This window comes from Arachis ipaensis, chromosome B2 (assembly GCF_059453495.1).
Source record: "Arachis ipaensis isolate K30076 ecotype BB chromosome B2, ASM5945349v1, whole genome shotgun sequence".
NCBI classification, from domain to species: Eukaryota; Viridiplantae; Streptophyta; class Magnoliopsida; order Fabales; family Fabaceae; genus Arachis; species Arachis ipaensis.
The window spans coordinates 13,007,425-13,026,065 of NC_142437.1; the positions used below are offsets into that span (position 1 = coordinate 13,007,425).

General features: G+C 38.1%; 4 protein-coding genes across 7 annotated transcripts; 3 read left to right on the forward strand and 1 right to left on the reverse strand.

Annotated features, from left to right (window-relative positions):
* Window positions 1-373: 373 nt before the first annotated feature.
* Window positions 374-4,973, reverse strand: LOC107624941 (Small nuclear RNA activating complex (SNAPc), subunit SNAP43 protein). Of its 4 annotated transcripts, none has more exons than XM_016327428.3 (9): window positions 4,451-4,763; window positions 3,401-3,494; window positions 3,133-3,259; window positions 2,970-3,011; window positions 2,705-2,818; window positions 1,562-1,760; window positions 1,428-1,473; window positions 1,140-1,215; window positions 374-876 (listed from the first exon to the last, which is right to left on the reverse strand). In XM_016327428.3, exons 2-9 carry the CDS (start codon window positions 3,455-3,457, stop codon window positions 671-673), a joined length of 867 nt encoding a protein of 288 aa, XP_016182914.1. In that variant the 5' UTR covers window positions 3,458-3,494; window positions 4,451-4,763; the 3' UTR covers window positions 374-670. The 4 variants fall into 4 exon arrangements, with proteins under 4 accessions (XP_016182914.1, XP_088361572.1, XP_016182915.1 ...); XM_088505446.1 differs by lacking the exon at window positions 4,451-4,763 and adding an exon at window positions 3,613-3,647; XM_016327429.3 differs by lacking the exon at window positions 2,970-3,011 and having other exon boundaries at window positions 4,451-4,973.
* A 2,173-nt stretch (window positions 4,974-7,146) lies between these two features.
* Window positions 7,147-8,166, forward strand: LOC107626854 (uncharacterized). The gene has a single exon (XM_016329744.1). The coding sequence runs from the start codon at window positions 7,147-7,149 to the stop codon at window positions 8,164-8,166; it is 1,020 nt and encodes a 339-aa protein (XP_016185230.1).
* Window positions 8,167-8,388: 222 nt separating this feature from the next.
* On the forward strand, window positions 8,389-9,324 carry LOC107626853 (uncharacterized). Its single transcript, XM_016329743.1, has one exon. It carries the CDS (start codon window positions 8,389-8,391, stop codon window positions 9,322-9,324), a length of 936 nt encoding a protein of 311 aa, XP_016185229.1.
* A 4,272-nt stretch (window positions 9,325-13,596) lies between these two features.
* Window positions 13,597-17,652, forward strand: LOC107626852 (uncharacterized). Its single transcript, XM_088505653.1, has 5 exons — window positions 13,597-15,012; window positions 15,226-15,360; window positions 15,496-16,359; window positions 16,870-16,941; window positions 17,044-17,652. Exons 1-5 carry the CDS (start codon window positions 13,597-13,599, stop codon window positions 17,650-17,652), a joined length of 3,096 nt encoding a protein of 1,031 aa, XP_088361779.1.
* The last annotated feature ends 989 nt before the right edge of the window (window positions 17,653-18,641 follow it).

Here is an 18,641-nt window from a genome sequence, read left to right on the forward strand (position 1 = left end):
CAACATTATTTTAAAATTTATTAGTCATTATTATATAATCATTATTTGTTAAATTCTGCCAAATGTTAAAAAACAAAAACATGCATTCTAATACGTAATTTCTAATTTGGCTTTGACAACAAACTCGATCAAAACCCCTTGTCATTTTATAAGTTTTTACAATTTTAATTTTTTAAAAATAATTTTACCTGCAACACCAAGCCCTATGGTGAATAATGATGATCAAGTTTAAGCGACAAAACTACAATGTTTTTATTAAATATTAACCATTAGATCCAGTGGGTAAAAAGAACTTGTGATCTGAATTTACTGAAATATTTATCTCTAATTTTTTAACTGAAATATTTAAAGGTAAACACACTTCATGTTTTCCTTTTTGGCTCTCAAATTTCAGAAATTTTGACATATCCTCATGCTAATATTTACACATATATGTATATTATGGTGAACTTTTCCTGTAAATTATAACCCTATGCCCTTTGCAGCTTAGCTTCTACCTCCAATAAATAGCTAACAAGGCAACAAGGGAAGAACAGAACATATCATTGATACCAAAGTGGATTAGATGGGAAGAAAAAACAAAAGGGCCTATAAGGCCATAATTACCCTGTAAAGCATGAATTCCACATATTATTCAGGAACTCCAGCTCAAATGTTTGCCTTCAATAGTTCAATCTTCATTATCCTCGTTGTCGTCCAGAAGTAGTTGTTGCAGCTCCTGGTCATCCATTTCATCCTCTCCGCATCCAGTTTGTTTATAAAAATTTTCTTTCTGCTCGTTCCAGTCGTCAGTGATCTTTTTCACAACATCTCCTATCAGTTCCTTATCTTCTGATAGGTGCTTTATGTTTGTAACATCTAAAACATTACTTGCTTCTTCATCAGGGGAAGAAACCAGAAGGAAAAAAAAAAATTCAAAATCACATAAAGTTACAAAAATCACCATGCCAAAGAGAATGTAGAAACAGAAGGAAAAAATGGTTAAGAATGAAATAGCCATGTTTTCTTCTTAATACAAGTTATATTATACACTGGCCTGGGTTGTAGGCCTTTTCCTCTGATAGGATGTTAAGAAATGAACACTGGACTTTCGAAACCTTCAACCTATACAATGATGCAGAAAGAAAAGGGAGAAATACCTGCAATGGCTACATTCTTGGCCTGGGCATATTCGGATGACATTTTCTGCAGCTTTCCAAGGTCAACTTCCATACCCTGGCAAGTCAAAAGTCGAAAGAAAGTTAACTTTTAAATACTTTCGAATGCTTTTACTTGCGCTCAAAGCCTCAACTCAAGCTGGAGGAATTAGTTAGTACAAAAAGCATGTTATACAATTTACAGATAATTATTTGATCTATTTGATCTAATTGTAAAACAGGAAGGATATTGGATAATTTTTGCGAGTCACAAAGCACCCAGATACTTACAAGGTCCATGTGAACATAGTTGTCAATTGGTGTGCTATGAAATAATCTGTCAGGAATGGGAAAACATCAACACAGTGAGTTGTTATATAACCACACTATCATGAATTTAGTATCAGTGTAATATGGTTGTTTACTTTTCATATGCAATTTTGATACGAGCATTCTGCAATTGTTGTAGTTCGTTAACCGTCTCTCTGACGGAATCCTCCGTTAAGTCAACAGCACCAAAAAGGAACATGTTTCTACCCAGCATTCTTTTTACCAAAGGAGGTACCACTTTAATATCATTTGCTTTTGCATCCACCACAAGGGTTCTGAGTTTCTTTACCTCTCCTGTGTACATGGACACACTTAAGCATGTTTTTTTTTTTTAAATGTCAACAATTATTAATAGAAAAAATGAGGGGTTAAGAAAGTTGTGAAGCATCAAGTTGCACAATACACAACACATAAAAATTAAATGGGGCTGTTTCAGTAATAGATCAATTTGATGACGCTCGTGCTTTATTAGAGAAACACTGATAAAAAACATATAAGAAAAGACATATATGCATGAGCCTATTCTGTTAACAACATAAAACAACAGTAGAGCCTGTTCCCACAAGAGGGGGTCACTTACATGGATTATATGATGCAAGTATGGTGCCAAAGAATAAAAAGACAGTGGCGAGGTTGACAACATATAACACCTCACTAAAATTCATCAGCACAAATCAAACATGTTATTGGCCATTATATAGGTGATGATGATAAAAAATGAAAAAAAGTTTTGATCTATCTTTAAACCATAACTCCACAAAAGCATGAATGCCCTATATTGAATAGCTAAGTTCTGCATTATGCAAAATTTTTCCCTTTTGAGGAAGTACACAAGATGCCAGAGCAAAAGCATGTGTAATATTCTGTATTATATGACATTATGATTATGAGTACTAAATGACAAATTGTAATCCTACGAAATCACACACACACACAATTGCAAACAGATAGAAACGAGTTTAGCTCATTAAGCTCAATTGCATAAATACAAAATCACAATCAAGCAGTTCTGGATAAATCAACTTTTCTCAATCACTAATTCACTACATTAATAAAAAAATAGAATTTGATAAGTATAGAAGAAGCTACAAGGCTGGAATTTGAATTGTACAATTCACAAATAGATCATTGAAAATATTTAACGTGTTCTACAAATACTAAGTCTTTGACGATTCAAAATGCATCAAATAACATTAGATCCATTAATCATAATCATTTAAGCTTAGAAATTAACATACCAAGGGATAGATAGACTTTGAAAGGAGGTTTAAATGGTTGAGTCTCATAAAGACAGTAGAGGCAATAAAGGCCGCCCAATCTATGTGATAAAGAAGCAGTACCACACATGTAACCTGCATAGGAACATAAAGAGAGTTTGTATACTAAAATAAAGACATAAAGCTAATAACGTGAAATTTTCTACGCTTGAAAATGTGATCATCATCACACAGTATTGGGATTTTCATAGATATATAAACTTTAGTTTAAGTTTGCATCTCTTACATTTTACATTTGTGACTTCTACTTGTGGAATTTCTTTCAGGTCTTGGCACAAAATAAAACCATTAAAACACAAATCACCAACAACATTGATTGAAAATTCCAAATTTAACAAACAAGCTTGTATTTCTGTTTAAAACAGTTACCATGGAATCTAAACACTTACCTATACATTGAGCATACAGAGATTGCATGAAGAAGGCAAGGTTGCTAGCAGGACTAGATTCATAAATGTAGGAGAACTTCTTAGAAAGCCATACTCTCTTCATATCAGCCAAAGTAGTTGACTCATTCTGCGAATTCCAGAGTAAAAATTTATGGCTAACAATATATAATTAAAAAAAAAACCCTAAAGATTGCAATTTGCAAGCACCTTGAACTTACAAACAAAACCAACACAGGAAGTAAACACAGGTCAAATATTTTAACAATACCTGAGTGAATTCACCAATTAGTTCATCAATGTCACGCTTGAAAAAATCAATATTCATAGTTATAGGAATTCAAATTGGGCCTGAAAACTTGCACCTGAAACCATTAACAGAAGATAAGATATAATATAACATCACAAAGGTGATGAACATAGTAACTAAGACACCAAAAGTAACTAGAATATGAAATCAGAAATTTCAGAACCAGTAATTACAAGAGTGAATAGTGCAAAACTCAGGCTAGAATACACAAATAAATAAATACTATAAAATGGAGAAAAGGAGAAGACCTATCTGCCACGAAGCAACAACGAAAGGTAATGACCGACTAAGAGAGAAGGTTCCATCAGAACCGAACCGGTAATCAATCTAGTCATTTGACCGGGTCACCGGATCACTAGTTCAACCGGTGGGTCACTGATTCACCCGATTAATAAAAAATTAAAATAATGTCTTAAAATTTAGATTAAATAATAATCACAAAATTAACTAGATATCATAGCTTAACTTTAACCTTAAGAGACATTATTGGTTTATAATTCTTAAACCAAACATAAAAATTAAAATATATAAAATGTACAATTCTCAATTGAAATACCCAAAAAAAAGGTAAATGAATATACACCTACAATATTACAAAAGAAGAAAAGAAAATGAAACTACAACCTAGATAAGAAATTAAGAATTAATGAACTACACCATCAACCAGCTTCACTCCACCGTAATAATCCTTGCATTCAAACATATGTGGGAAAGAAGTAGCAAAATGTTCTTTGGGGTTCCCATTACACTGATGCTGAGGTGGAACATGGTAACAAGGCTCAGGTGACTAGTCCATATAGTCACCAACACATCACATAAACTTGCTCAGGTTAACAGCAACAACTCTAAAATTTGCTCAGGTTCACCGAAATTAACATTGAACCAGAGAAAGAACAGCAATAAAAACTCTAAAAACTAAATAAAACAGCAACAATCACATTCAACAACCACCAGATTCACTGAAATCAACATTGAACTAGCGAAAGAAGAGGGTCGAAAACTGGAGCTCACCTGGTTGAGAAGACGACCACCACCACCACCCGAGGGAGCAGATGCTGCTTCACTGGTTCCGACGAAGCGAACGCAGGGGCACGGTGAGAGACCGAGAGAGCGACGAGGTGAAAGACCCAGAGACTGAGAGTGACGAACTGACGACTGATGAGGTGAGGGGAGAGACGAGAGAGTGACGAGGTGAGGTTGAGGGGCTGCCGACGCCGAGCTCGAGAGAGCAGAGAGACGAGGCTGGCTGGGGTTACCGGGAGGGGGGTGGTTGCACTCACAGTCTCGATTAGTGGCTTAGGGTTCATTCAAATAGTAAGGGGCCGTTTCAGAAAAAAAAAAATTAAAAATAAATAATAAACCTGACCCGGACCGGATTGGATTAACCGGCCGGGTCATAGGTTCACATAAAATCTGTCGGATCAAACCAGATTTTGTCGGGTTTGTTACATGAACGGTTTAATGAGTGATTCGGTCCGGTTAAATAATAAATTTTTTGTCGAACTGACTAGGTCGAGCCGGACCTGATAACTATGTTTCCAGCTAACAGACAAGATAGAACAAATAAAGATGTCAGGCGACGAGAAAAAGCACGAAGAAGTGCCTGATGGTGACGCCGTGACGGTGACGGTAACGGAGGCACGGTGAAAATTTTTGGGATGCCCAGTTACTTTGTTTAGTCTATTGGGCTTACTATTGTTTTGTTAGGCATGTGTAATCTATTTGTGTCCGTATGTTTTTATTAGGATTTTAGTCTTCGGCCAGTGAAAAACAAACAAAAACACACATTTGAGTAATCTTATGTAAAAATTTGAATACTAAATTACCAAACAAAAAAATTGAATACTTTATTTATTTTTTATTCTAGAGTTTTGAAAGTTTTGTTCAACACTTTTTTTGTTTAATAACAATTTCATAGTAATATAAAATTCTAATGGAGGTTTACCAAAAAATATTTTTAACAGAGACTAAAAGTTTTTTTTAGGCTTTTTTAAATACATTTTCATAAATAAATATATATATAATTAGTTAACAGTACTATAAATTTCTAAAAATAACTAACAATAATTACAATTCTAAATTAAGCTCTAAATAATAATTTTAGGACTAGCAATGTATTGGGTAAGAAAGGATTTGGATTATTTTAAATTTTAGTTCTATTCATGTGTTTAAATTATTTCTAAAATTTAACTTTATCCTATCTGCAAACTCTAATCGTACTTGCACCCTAAATTTCTTTATCTAACTTTATCTATAATAAATTTTTTTTAATCAAATAAAAAATACAAAATAAAGTTCATATTAAAATTAAAGCAATAAAATTATAATGAAATCTATGTTAAAATTACAAAAGGGAAAGGAGGTAAGTTTCATCTTCATCAACTTTATTATTTGATTTTCCATGGTATCTTTAACTCAGCAGGACAATGACTATTTCTTCGCAAATTGGATTTAAGAGTTTGTTGTTGGCGAATGAATTGTTGTATGCGTAAAGCGCAACTAAAACTGGAATATTAGGACTCAGTATTGTGTTTAGTGGCCAAATACTATAACTAAAATTTCAATCTTGGAATACAATTTCAATCCTTTCAGTACCTCTAAAAAGTAGAAACACAAAGGACTAAAATTTATGGGGATAGATACTAAAACTTTAACAATATTTTTTTCTTATAACTAATAGTTTTTTAATAAATATTTTTATTTTATCTCCATATTTATCTTAAACCAAATAGGATATTAAGGCATAACTCAATCATTTACACTTTACACCAAATATAATACAGAGACTTAATTTAGTCTTAATTTCTTAATTTCTGTTTCTTAGGCTCAATTTTCCTTCTAAATATGGCCTAAAAGACATCTAAATAAATTTTGCTTCTTTTCTTTTCCTTTTTGCTAATAATATTTACTTCTATTTGTTTATCATGAAAATTTATTTATTTTTTATAATTCTTTAAATGATACTAAATGTTAAATTTTGATTTTCCACAATAACAATGGATAAGAAATAAATTATCAATTAAATAAATTAATTTCATGAAATTTATACAAAAATCAAATTTAAATAATTTTTTCTTTCACTTAATTACAAAAAAATTAAGAAGAAAAATTTTAACTTAATTTCAACCCAAGAGTCATTCACACTACATAAACTTTACATAATGAGACTCTCCTTATAGTCATAGAAGAAAAAGTATAGGGAGAGTAACTTTATTAAATTCTGGCCAACATGTAACCAACAAAAGAAAAGTGAGTAATCTCACACCATTAAAATCATTATTGATGGTTATTTGATGGTTACAAATCACAAAAGTTACTGCCCCTAGCACCTCTCGTCATAGAATTATTCTTTGTTCGTCTTTTTTAGTTATTTTAAGGGCAATTTTCTTAATTAAACTGTTTCAACTTCAATATTACGCAAATACATTGTTTTCAAATCTAATACGCAATTGCATTGTTTCACATTTCTAAATAAATCGCTACTGGCAGTAGCGGTTTACAGGTCTACAGAAACTGCTACAACCAGCCGCGGTTTACGTGCATTAGGGCTAAGTCATAAACCGCTGCTGCCAGCAGCGGTTTATGTGTGTGCGTGTGAGATAGTAAACCGCTAGAGCCTATAGCGGTTTACGTTGAGGATGCTGAATGGGGCTACCTATATAAACTATGGAGGGGCCAAATGTGGAGAGGTAGAGTATTATTCACAAATGGAGGGGGAGGAGAGTTTTGTGGCTCTGGTTCACTGCTCTGGAAAAATTCAAAAGAGCAAAAGGCATGGTGTGAAATTCACAGATAGAGAACCGCTTAGTATTTTTATCAGATCGTCGAGTACATTGGCAGAGATTAAGCTAAGCATATTACGGAAGCTCGGTACCTATGGGACGAAGTGGGTAAAAAAGTTATTTTACAAGATTCCAATAGCCGTTGATTCAACTAGTGTGAGATATGAGACCTTCGTCATAGGGTCGGATGAAGACCTGCAGGTCTTGTTTCACTGCAGGCGTAGTTTTCTGGAGGTGAGGGTACCTGAGCTGCTTGCGAAGTTGGAAGATGGTGTGGATAGCTCTGGGGCATCGGCACCGAATCCTCAGTCGACCACAGCCGGTGGTGCCTCGACATCGATGTCTGTGGTAGCAGCGGCAGTTCTGATTCCTGAGCCCGAACATGCTGGGGCTGTTCATGCATATGTGGCTCATGTTGTGCCTGATTTTGAATTTGATGCCGGTCCGGATCGAGTTGAGAATGCGCTGTGTGACGATGATTCGGATGAGGAGCCGGTAGATATTGGTGGGGACAGTGATGATGATATTCCAAGAGGTACACGTACTATCCATGGAGGTTCCGGTTCTGGAACACAAGAGTATCCTCCCCACCTCTCTTCGTTGAACTTGGAAGCCATCGGCCAACACCAGAATGTAGATGCAACATTCGATGGGCAGGGGATGCATGATGGGGCACCTATGACTGAATTTCAGATTGGCCAATCGTTCCAGAGTAAGGAGGAAGTCGTTCTGAGCGTAAAAGATTACAGTATCCGGCGTGGAGTTGAGTACAAGGTTATGGAGTCAGACAATCTGAAATACCAAGGGAGATGCAAGGAGTTTGGTAATGGGTGCACATGGTTGATTCGAATAGTCATGCAGAAAAGGAAGAGCACATGGGAAGTTAGGAGGTACAACGGACCACACACGTGTATGGCCACATCGATATCGAGCGATCACAAGTAGCTTGATTATCATGTCATCTGTGCGAGAATCTTTCCATTGGTTAGAGATGATGCGTCGGTATCGATTAAGGTGTTGCAATAGGCAACTGAGGCGACATATGGATTCAGGCCTAGTTATCGGAAGGTGTGGTTGGCGAAGCAGAAGGCAGTATCGCAGATATATGGCGATTAGGAGGAGTCGTATGCGAATCTGCCTCGATGGATCCTTGGGGTCACATGCACCATGGAAGGTTCCGTTGCTCTGCTGAAGACCTCCCCGGTTAGACTGGGTGACCAAGTTGATGAAGATAGAGTCTACTTTCATCGCATGTTTTGGACATTCCCTCCATGTATTGAGGCATTTCGCCACTGTAAGCCGCTCGTAAGCATCGACGGAACACACCTCTATGGCAAGTATGGCGGGACATTGTTGTTGGCGATCGCTCAGGATGGTAACTCGAATATCTTGCCTGTTACGTTTGCACTCGTGGAGGGGGAAAATGCAGAGTCTTGGTCATACTTTCTATCTAACCTTAGAAGACATGTTACTCCACAGCAAGGTATTATCGTGATCTCTGATAGACACAACGGGATCAAGGCTGCACTAGAGTCCCCCGATAGTGGTTGGCGACCTCCCCATGCTTATCGGGCATTTTGTATTCGACATGTTACTGCAAATTTTGCCCTTACTTTCAAGGGACAGGATGCAAGGAGGTGGTTGGTAAATGCCGCTTATGCAAAGACGGAAGCAGAATTTGACTATTGGTTTGATATAATGAGGACAGAGAACCAGGCCATGTGCGATTGGGCAAACAGAATGGAGTATGAGAGGTGGACACAGCACAAGGATGGGGGAAGACGATATAGTCACATGACGACCAATATATCTGAGTGTGTGAACTCTGTTTTGAAGGGCACAAGAAATCTACCAGTGACGTCCCTGGTTAAGTCGACATATCTCCGGCTGGCGGAGTTGTTTGTTGTCTGGGGGCAGACGGCAGAGGCACAGTTAGGGTCCGGGCACCGGTTTTCGCAGGCACTAGTTAAGGCCATTGAGCGTAACCTGAAGGATTCAAGGTGCTTCACCGTGACTGTGTTCGATAGGCATCACCTTGACTATACGGTAGCTGAGACTACTCCCACTGGCAAATTCTCGTTGGGTAGCTATCGGTTTCTCTAAAGGATCGCACCTGCGATTGTGGATACTTCCAGGCGCTGCACTACCCCTGTTGCCATGCCCTCGCATGCTGTGCGCAGTCACGGCTAGATTAGGCCACTTATGTCGATGAAGTGTACACCATGTCTGAGGTCTTTAAGGTGTATCATATGTCCTTTGCACCTTGTATTCCAGAGGGGCTTTGGCCCCCGTATGACGGTCCGACTGTGATTCCTGACCCTGGCATGAGAATGGTAAGAGAAGGACGACCACGCTCCACCCTAACTAGTATAATACTTACATCACGAGCGGTCAAGCGATCCAATGCAAGCCGATAGCTTATGACCCTCTGTTCCTTGCCATCGTTCAGAGGTAAGTATGCAGACCACCTAATTGTAAATCATATGAGACACAAACTTGAAAAACCGCGCTAAAAATTTTTAAGCATTAAAAAAATATAACCCATACCTGGATGCCAGCGGGAAAGAGAAAACCTCAAAGCCGGACGGCCTCAAAGTCGGAAACTGCCAGAATATCCAACTCTGCAGCAACTGGAGGGGACCCGCAAGGTTAGTCACATTTCTGTTCGCTACCCGACACATGCATCGGTACAACCAAGCCAAAGCGGCCGACCCCCAGCTCTACCTCCCCATGTCATCAAAGTTTGCCACAAATGGCAACCACCGTATATGTACCTTGTTCGCACTCTTGTCCCCAAATAACTGAGTCGATAACAGCATCATGATGTAGGCACGTGCATAGATGCGGACAGTCTCCTCGGTCGCATTTGGTGGTAGCACCCTAAACCTCTCGTGGAACCATGTAAAGTGTACTGTCATCTGCTTGACCTTATTCGGTGGAGGCCGCTCACCGAATAGGTCCTCAAACCACTCCCAAGCTGGTCGGCCACCCTCCATGTATTTCTCAAACTCACCAAGGCAACCACTCACAGTCTCCCCATCCACAGGCAGCCCTAGCTGAAATGCCACGTCTTGCAATGTCATTGTGCACTCTCCGAAAGGCATATGAAACGTGTGCGTCTCAAGACGCCACCTCTCAACGAACGCGCTAACCAATGGCTCATCCAACCAGAACCATTGGCTGTTTAGCCTGGCCAAATGGTACAATCCAACCCTCTCTAAATGCGGGATGATCCTTTCATGCATGGGCATATTCTGTTGCTGTCTCACACTGTATATATACCTAGTGGGCTGCACAGAACATGAAAGAAATACAGGGTCCAATTAAATTCTCCTATCCACAAAAAAATTCCCCTATCTAACAATAACAAATATCTTAAATCATCAACAAATGATGAACCGGTAAACAAATTAATCTATGAACCCTATATAACTAACCCATCGAAAAACATGTAACCTTCAAATTATGAAAACTAATTACGATAGTAAAAATAACAACACACATACTTGAATAAATAACAGCCAGAATTATAAAAATATTATAAAGCTTTAAAATAAAAAACTTCATATCATACAAATACACTAACCGAACTAAAATAAATCACTAACGCCAACTGTCCCTTTCCCTAAACTAAACCAACAACATGTACAATAACATTCATTAAAGGGATTTGAAATTCAGCTAACTAGTCATATTTATAAATTAACAAGAAAAATTCAAAACACTAACCCAAACCGATTAAACTAACATCCTAGCATGCGAAGCCTAATTTCAAACTAGAAGGAGTAATCTATAAATTCTAGTTCGTCTACCTTACATACCATTTTCCTAACTAACAAATACTAAGCCTTAAAAAAAATAATTATTAACTAACCTCGTCACCAATAGAACCGGCAATATGCGCAACACCGTTCAGTCGGTACAAGGTCCTGTCTGCCATGATAACTCGCCGGAAGTCGCCGCTGAGATACCTCGGACCCGCTCTCAACTTGCTCTGACCTCTCTCTAGAATTTTCTCTCTCTAGAAAACCTCACAACCCCTCCAAATGAATAATCCGCGGCTACCACCACGGTTTATATAGGCATCCAATTACATGTAAACCGCTATAGGCTCTAGCGGTTTACACGCACGCACACCAACACACGTAAACCGCTGCTGGCAGCAGCGATTTATGACCAATGCATGTTCCACGTAAACCGCGGCTGGTACCAACGGTTTATGACTTAGCCATAATGCACGTAAATCGCGGCTGGTTGTAGCGGTTTCTGTAGACCTGTAAACCGCTACTGCCAGTAGCGGTTTATATAGAAATGTGAAACAATGCAATTGCGTATTGAATTTGGAAACAATGTATTTACGTAATATTGAGGTTGAAACGATTTAATTAAGAAAATTGCCCTTATTTTAATGTATCTACCAGTATGAAAACCAAAATATCAAAAATACTATTAGAAATATTTAAAGATCAATAAAAAAATAATTAAATAAGTAAATAAACAATTAAAAATATGTCAATTTTCAGATATATTTAATAATTAAATTAATAGAATGTTATTATTATTATTATTAACAATATTAACCATTATATATATATGCGACAAATAATATATATGGATAAAACAAGATGATATAAGACAATATTTACAACTAGTGATTCCATTGCTCTACAAGCGATTTTTTTTCACTTAGCTTTACAAGAGTTTAAATAAAGAAATACTAGAAGGTCATAAATATTTATTATTTTTTTATTAATTAATCATCAATATTTAGAAGTATAAATTAAAATTGTTAAATTATAAGTACACTTTTTTTGTACTCTTTCTGTACTCTTTCTGCTAGGGTTTAAGTATGAGTGACGGAGTGAGGGGGGTTCACGAAGAGGGTGACACATAGTGAGGTAACCGGTAATACCGGTGGTAGAACTAAGGGGGAGAGCGTCGGGGGTTTGTATCTGATGAAAAGGAGGAGGGTACTAGGGTTTCTAAGGAAGAACATGGCTTTCAAAAGGTTTTCTTCCGCGACATGGTGACTGGACAGAAGTCTCCATCTCCTATGATTTGGAATGAGGCTTTAGATGGAGAGAGGCTAGCCAAGGTGATCAAAGGGAACCACGGGGATTCGCATCCTCCTTGGGTCATCTCAAAAGAAGGGCTGGCGGCGTTATCTGTACCATATAAGGAAGCGATCGTCGTCAAAGTCTTGGGCAAGCATATGAGTTACAGGGCGATGGTGCATAAGCTGGGTATGGTGTGGAGATTGAAGGGTGGGTTTCAAGTTCTGGACGTAGGAAATGGTTATTTTCTGGTGAAGTTTGATGCTTTCAAAGATCGGGAGAGGGTATTACTTGGTGGTCCTTGGATGATATCTGGGTTCTATCTTGCTGTAAAACCATGGTCACCTGAGTTCTATTCAGAGGAGGAGGTTTTTGGATCCACCATGGTATGGGTACGCTTTTACCTCTTAGGGATTCGTTACTACCATGAGAAGGCTATGTTGAGGATTGCCGCTGCGGTGGGAAAGCCAGTGAAAGTCGATGTAGCAACTAAGATGGCAAAAAGAGGGAAGTATGCGATGGCTTGTGTGGAGATTGATTTAGGCGTTCCCATTACTCGTAGTATTGAGGTGGATGGGAGGGTTTTGGATGTTGAATATGAAAACCTTGAGTTGGTCTGCAATACGTGTGGTTGTTATGGGCATGTTGGTGTGGACTGTAGATTGATTAGTTCAATTTCGGTGAACATTGATGAAACATGGGTGAATGAAGACAAGGAACAAGATCATGATAAGATGGATCAGGTGCCATTTTCTTCTAATATTGAGAAGCCTTTTATTTTCGGTAGTGCTACAATTGGGATAGAGAAGAATAAGGATAAGGAAGTGCATGTAATGGAAGGGGCACATGCAGGGGATACAACGTGGACCAAGGTGGAAAGAAAGGCAAAGGGCAAGAAGGTCTTTTTGGGTAGGCATGACCAGGATAAGTCCAAAAAAGTTTATGTGGATAAATCTTCTAATTATGTTGCTAAAGGAGAACCTGCTATGAAAGGCATCAATGGGGTTGAATCATCTTTACACATAAGTAAGGGCAATCAAGTGCTAAAACAAGAGAGGAACTTTAAATTAGCTTCATCAGGTTTTACTTCTGCTCAAGGTGTGACGAGTGGCAAGCAAGGACCTGGTTCAGAACGGGCAGGGGCTTATTCGCAAGGTGCGGGGACTTCTAAAACGCCATTCAGAAGCAATTTAAAGAGATTAAGGCCGAATTCTCTTCAGAATTCTCCGGTTGAGAATGGGCACAGTGTGGTTACAGTGGAGACCCCACTCACTACCCTCAAATAATCTGAGGTGTGGGTCTCACTCCAAGTAATATTAATATGGATTGTGCAAACATTATAGCTTGGAATGTGAGAGGAGCTAGAAATAAGCTGGCTCGGGTGCATCTGAAACAATTGGTAAAGAATTTTTATCCGTACGTTTTTATCATTTTAGAGACTCATTGTGCTTTCCAAAAGGTGGCTGTCTTTTGGAACAGATTAGGTTATACTCCTATTCATATTGAAGAAGCTCAGGGGAATAGTGGAGGTATTTGGGTGCTCTCTGCATGGCCCGGAGTATCTTGCAATATCGTGGCAGCGAGTTTGCAAGTGGTGTGTGTTGAGTTTTCGAATGGCGGTTTCTCTTGGGTCTGTGCAGCAATTTATGCAAGTCCCGTTCCTAGCATGAGGGAAGAAGCTTGGAGTGTTTTTACAGATTTTTCCAAAATTTATTCAGGTCCTTTATTAGCTATTGGAAATTTTAATGAGATCCTTCTTTCATCTGAGGTTAAAGGTGGGAACTTTGTCTCTCGAAGGGTAGAGCGGTTTGGAGCTCTCCTAGATGAGTGTGGTTTGATTGATGTGGGAGCTCATGGATCTTTGTACACTTGGTTCAGACATATGCAGGGTAATCGGTTCATCTCGAAGAGGCTGGATAGGGCTGTGGCTACTGATGCTTGGTGTTTTCGTTTTTCGGAAAGCTATGTGGAGAATTTGGCGAGGATGCATTCTGACCACTGTCCCATTATGGTGCGATGTCAAGGTAATGATAGAAGAGTCGGGGTAAAACCTTTTCGTTTTCAAGTAGCTTGGTCTTATCACCCAAATTTTTCGTCGGTGGTCAGCGGTGCTTGGGACAAGGGTAGACCCAATCCTATTCGTTGCCTTTCTCAGGTCAGAGATGATGCTTTGGCCTTTAACCGAGATGTCTTTGGGAATACTTTTAAAAGAAAGAGGGAATTGGAGAGGCGTGTGACCAGTATCCAACAGAGAATGGAGAGAGTTGATGCTTTATCCCTTATACAGGAAGAAAGGGAGTTACAGTCTGAATATAGTAATCTGCTTATGCAAGAGGAGTTGTTTTGGTATCAAAAATCCCGAGAGCACTGGGTCAGATTTAGAGATAGGAATACTAAGTTCTTTCATATGCAAACCATTATGCGGAGGAAGCGTAACAAGGTTCAGGGGTTATTTTTGGAGGATGGAAGATGGAGTACTGATCCGCAAGAACTCGAAGAATGTGCAATTGGATTTTATAGAGATCTTTTTTGTAATGTGGAACAGATAGAACTTGATGTGATGGGGGATCAGGAATTACCTTCTTTATCTTGTGAGGCTATTGAAAGTATCACAAGAAATGTTTCTAAAAAAGAGGTTAGGAAGGTGGTTATGGGCATGAACTCTTTTAAGGCCCCACGTGCCGATGGTTTTCAGGCTTTTTTCTTCAAGGAATATTGGGAAGTGGTTGGTACAACGGTATAGGAACTTGTTAAGAAGGCTTTCGCTGGGTTTGATCTGGATAGTGCTCTGTTTGACACTTTAGTGGTGCTGATTTCTAAAGTTGATAACCCGTCTCGCATGAAAGAGTTTCGTCCTATCAGCCTTTGTAATGTCATCTACAAGATTATAACTAAGGTGGTTGTGGAGAGATTATGACCTTTTCTACAAGATATCATTGGCCCTCTACAGGGAGGGTTTATTCCTGAAAGGGGTGCCCCAGACAATATCATTATAGCCCAGGAAGTTCTCCATTTTATGAAAAAAACCAAATCAAAGAAAGGTGTTCTTGCTTTTAAAATTGACCTAGAAAAGGCTTATGACAGGGTGAGCTGGGAGTTTTTGGAGCAATCTCTCCTAATGTTTGGCTTTCCAGGTACTATTGTTTCTCTTATTATGAAATGTGTAAAGTCTTCCTCCCTTTCTCTAATGTGAAATGGTAACCGATTGGATGATTTTTAGCCAAAGAGGGGTTTGAGGCAAGGAGACCCAATGTCTCCTTATTTATTTGTTATTTGTATGGAGAGGTTGAGTTGCCTCATTGCTAGGCAAGTGGAGGTTGGTAGATGGAAACCAGTGACTATGTCTAGGGGAGGTTCTGTAATCTCCCATCTCCTTTTTGCAGACGACCTTATCTTTTTTTGCAAAGCGAAGAAATCTCAAGTGCTTCATGTTTTGGACACTATAGCCACCTTTTGCAGAGCATTTGGTATAAAGGTGAATTTTGACAAATCTCGTGCTATATGTTCTATGAATGTTTCTAGACAACACAAGGATCTCTTCACTGGTATTTCTTCTATCCGATTTGCTAATTCTCTGGGAAAATACCTTGGTGTCCCCCTCAAGCATGGCATAGTTACTAAAGCTGATTTTAATGATGTGTTTGATAAGCTTACTAATAGGCTAGCATCTTGGAAATGTCGCTTCCTTAATAAAGCTGGTCGGATTTGCCTTACTAAATCAGTTTTATCTTCTATACCTATTTATAGGATGCAAGTAAGCCTTTTTCCATCAGGTGTGTGCTCTAAGATTGATAAGTTTACTAGAAGTTTTATTTGGTGTGGTAGTCATAATCACCGTGGTCTTCATTTAGCATCTTGGAGAGTTTTGACGACTCCGAAAAAGTTTGGAGGTCTTGCTTTGCAGGAGTCGCGGTTGGTCAATTTTTCTTTATTAGGAAAGCTAGTTTGGCAAATTTTGATGAATCAAGAGAAACTGTGGGTCAAGATTATGCTTCAGAAATACCTCCAGAATAGAAACCTATTTGCAGTTAAAGCAATGGGTTCTTCATCGTATATATGGAAGTCTATTGTGCACACAGCTTCCGTATTAAAGGAAGGGTTTGTTTGGGAAGTGGGAGCTCTTTCTAAGAATTTCTAGTTTGACTCTTGGTTGCACTCTGGGCCAGTAGGAGCGAGGGTTGAATTTCTTGATATCTGTGAGGCTGCTTTGACCATTGAAGATGTTTACCGTGATGGAGTTTGGCATTTGGAGAGGATTTACTCTTTTATTCCTAGGGACTTAAGGGAAGACATTCTTAGTTTAGTACATATTTCGGCTTCTGGTCGTGATTTGGGTTGGAGTTGGGAGCACACTCTTTACTCTGCTAAACAAAGATATTTATGGTTAATTTAGAATAAGTTGAATTGGGATAGGAATATCAATTGGCTTTGGCTTTGGAAGGCGCGGGTCCCTGAAAAGTTGAGGCTCCTAGTGTGGCTTTGCCTTCATGATGCTGTACCAACTCAATATCTGCGTTTTCGGCGACATCTCTCCTCCTCATCCTTATGTACACGATGCAATCAACTTCCGGAGACAATTCTTCATTGTTTTCAGGATTGTGAAGTGGTGCGATCAGTTTGGGTTTCTCTAGGTTTTTCTGATGTGTGTTTCTTTGGCTCTCACGAGGTACATGATTGGTTCAAGCATGGCCTCCTCAATGAAGGTTGTTCCAAATTTATAGCTATAATATGGTCAATTTGGCAAGACAAAAATATGGGTAATTTTCAGGGAGTTTTTGGATCTGATCATCTGATGGGTCAATTGCATACAAGGCTCGCAGGTGCATGGTGGATTTTGAATATACAACTCAGAATCGAGTGTTGCATTCAGGGATTAAAACCTCTGTCTTGGTCTCCGCCAGAACCTGGTGCTTGGAAGTTAAATTGTGATGGGAGTGTGAACTTGGGGGATGATTGTGCTGGTTTTGGGTGGGTAATTCGCGATAGCTCCAGTCAATGGGTAATGGGATGCTCAGAAAATTCCTTTGGACCTAGTGTCATCAAGATGGAGTTGTGGAGTATATGGAAAGGTTTGACTTGGGCTTGGGAGGCGGGTCTTAAGCTTGTTGTTTGTGAGACAGATTGCGCAGCAACTTTTGAGCTAGTGACTGGTTGGCAAGTTCCACTCTGGCATCTTGAAAAAGAAGTGATACAACTAATCTTTGACTTGAAGTTAAGAAGGGATTGGGATATTCGTTTTGAGCTTATCCCGAGAGAAGCTAATGTTGTGGCAGATCGGTTGGCAAAGATGGGATCTGGAGGTAGCGAAACTGATGAGGTTCACCTTTGGCACCAGCCACTAGAGGTGGTTTGTCCTTTCTTACTGTTAAGAACCTGATTTCTTTTCTTTTTCTTTTCTGCTTTTTTGTTTTTTTCTCTTAGTTGTTACCAAAAAAAATTGTTAAATTACAAAACTAAAAAAATTGAGTTAATAATTAAAAAAATAACTAAAAACAATAAATTCTGAATATTTCTAAATATTTTTCTATCAAATAACACTCATACTCCTACAACTATTGTAATGTATACTTTATCTTTGTCTGCATTATTCATCTTTTTGTAAAAGATAATTGTCACGTGTGCAACAAATTTTCTTCTTTTTTACCCCTTTTCATATATTATTATTAAGTGATAAATATTGAATACTTAACGTAGTACTTACCACTAGTGTCATTATAGACCAACTTAATTAAGGAATTATTCAATTTACAGTTAACGGCTTAAACATATATTTGGGAAAAAGAATTTTTCCCTTGCACCTATTGAATTATTTTTTTAGGAACAGATAACTCTCTTGACCAAAAAATCTTCAGATCAACTTTAATCAATTATCCAAATCAATTCTTTTTTTTTATGGGAGACGACGAAAACCGCTTCAAACATCACAAGCCCATTGCCTCAGTGTTCCTGCGTAATATGGAACCCAGCTACAATAACTCCATTTTAAACCAGGGCCGCAACTCTAGACCAAAAAACAAAAAAAAAAAAAACCAGGGCCGCAACTCCATCACTAATACACCAAGAGTAATAATAAATAGGATAGAGTAGGATTTGGATTTAACTCAAATCTAATTCATAGGTTAAAATTTTTATATAAACTCAATCCTATCATATTTGCAGATTGAAAATATTCCAATTCTAACTCTATCCGTTCCTAATATGCGGGTATCGGACCCTATCCATAAGTTACCGAAAAGATACAATATTATTATATAACTTGATGATAATTTAAAATAGAATATATATATATATATATATATATATATATATATATATATATATATATATATATATATATATATATATATATATATATATCAATTAATG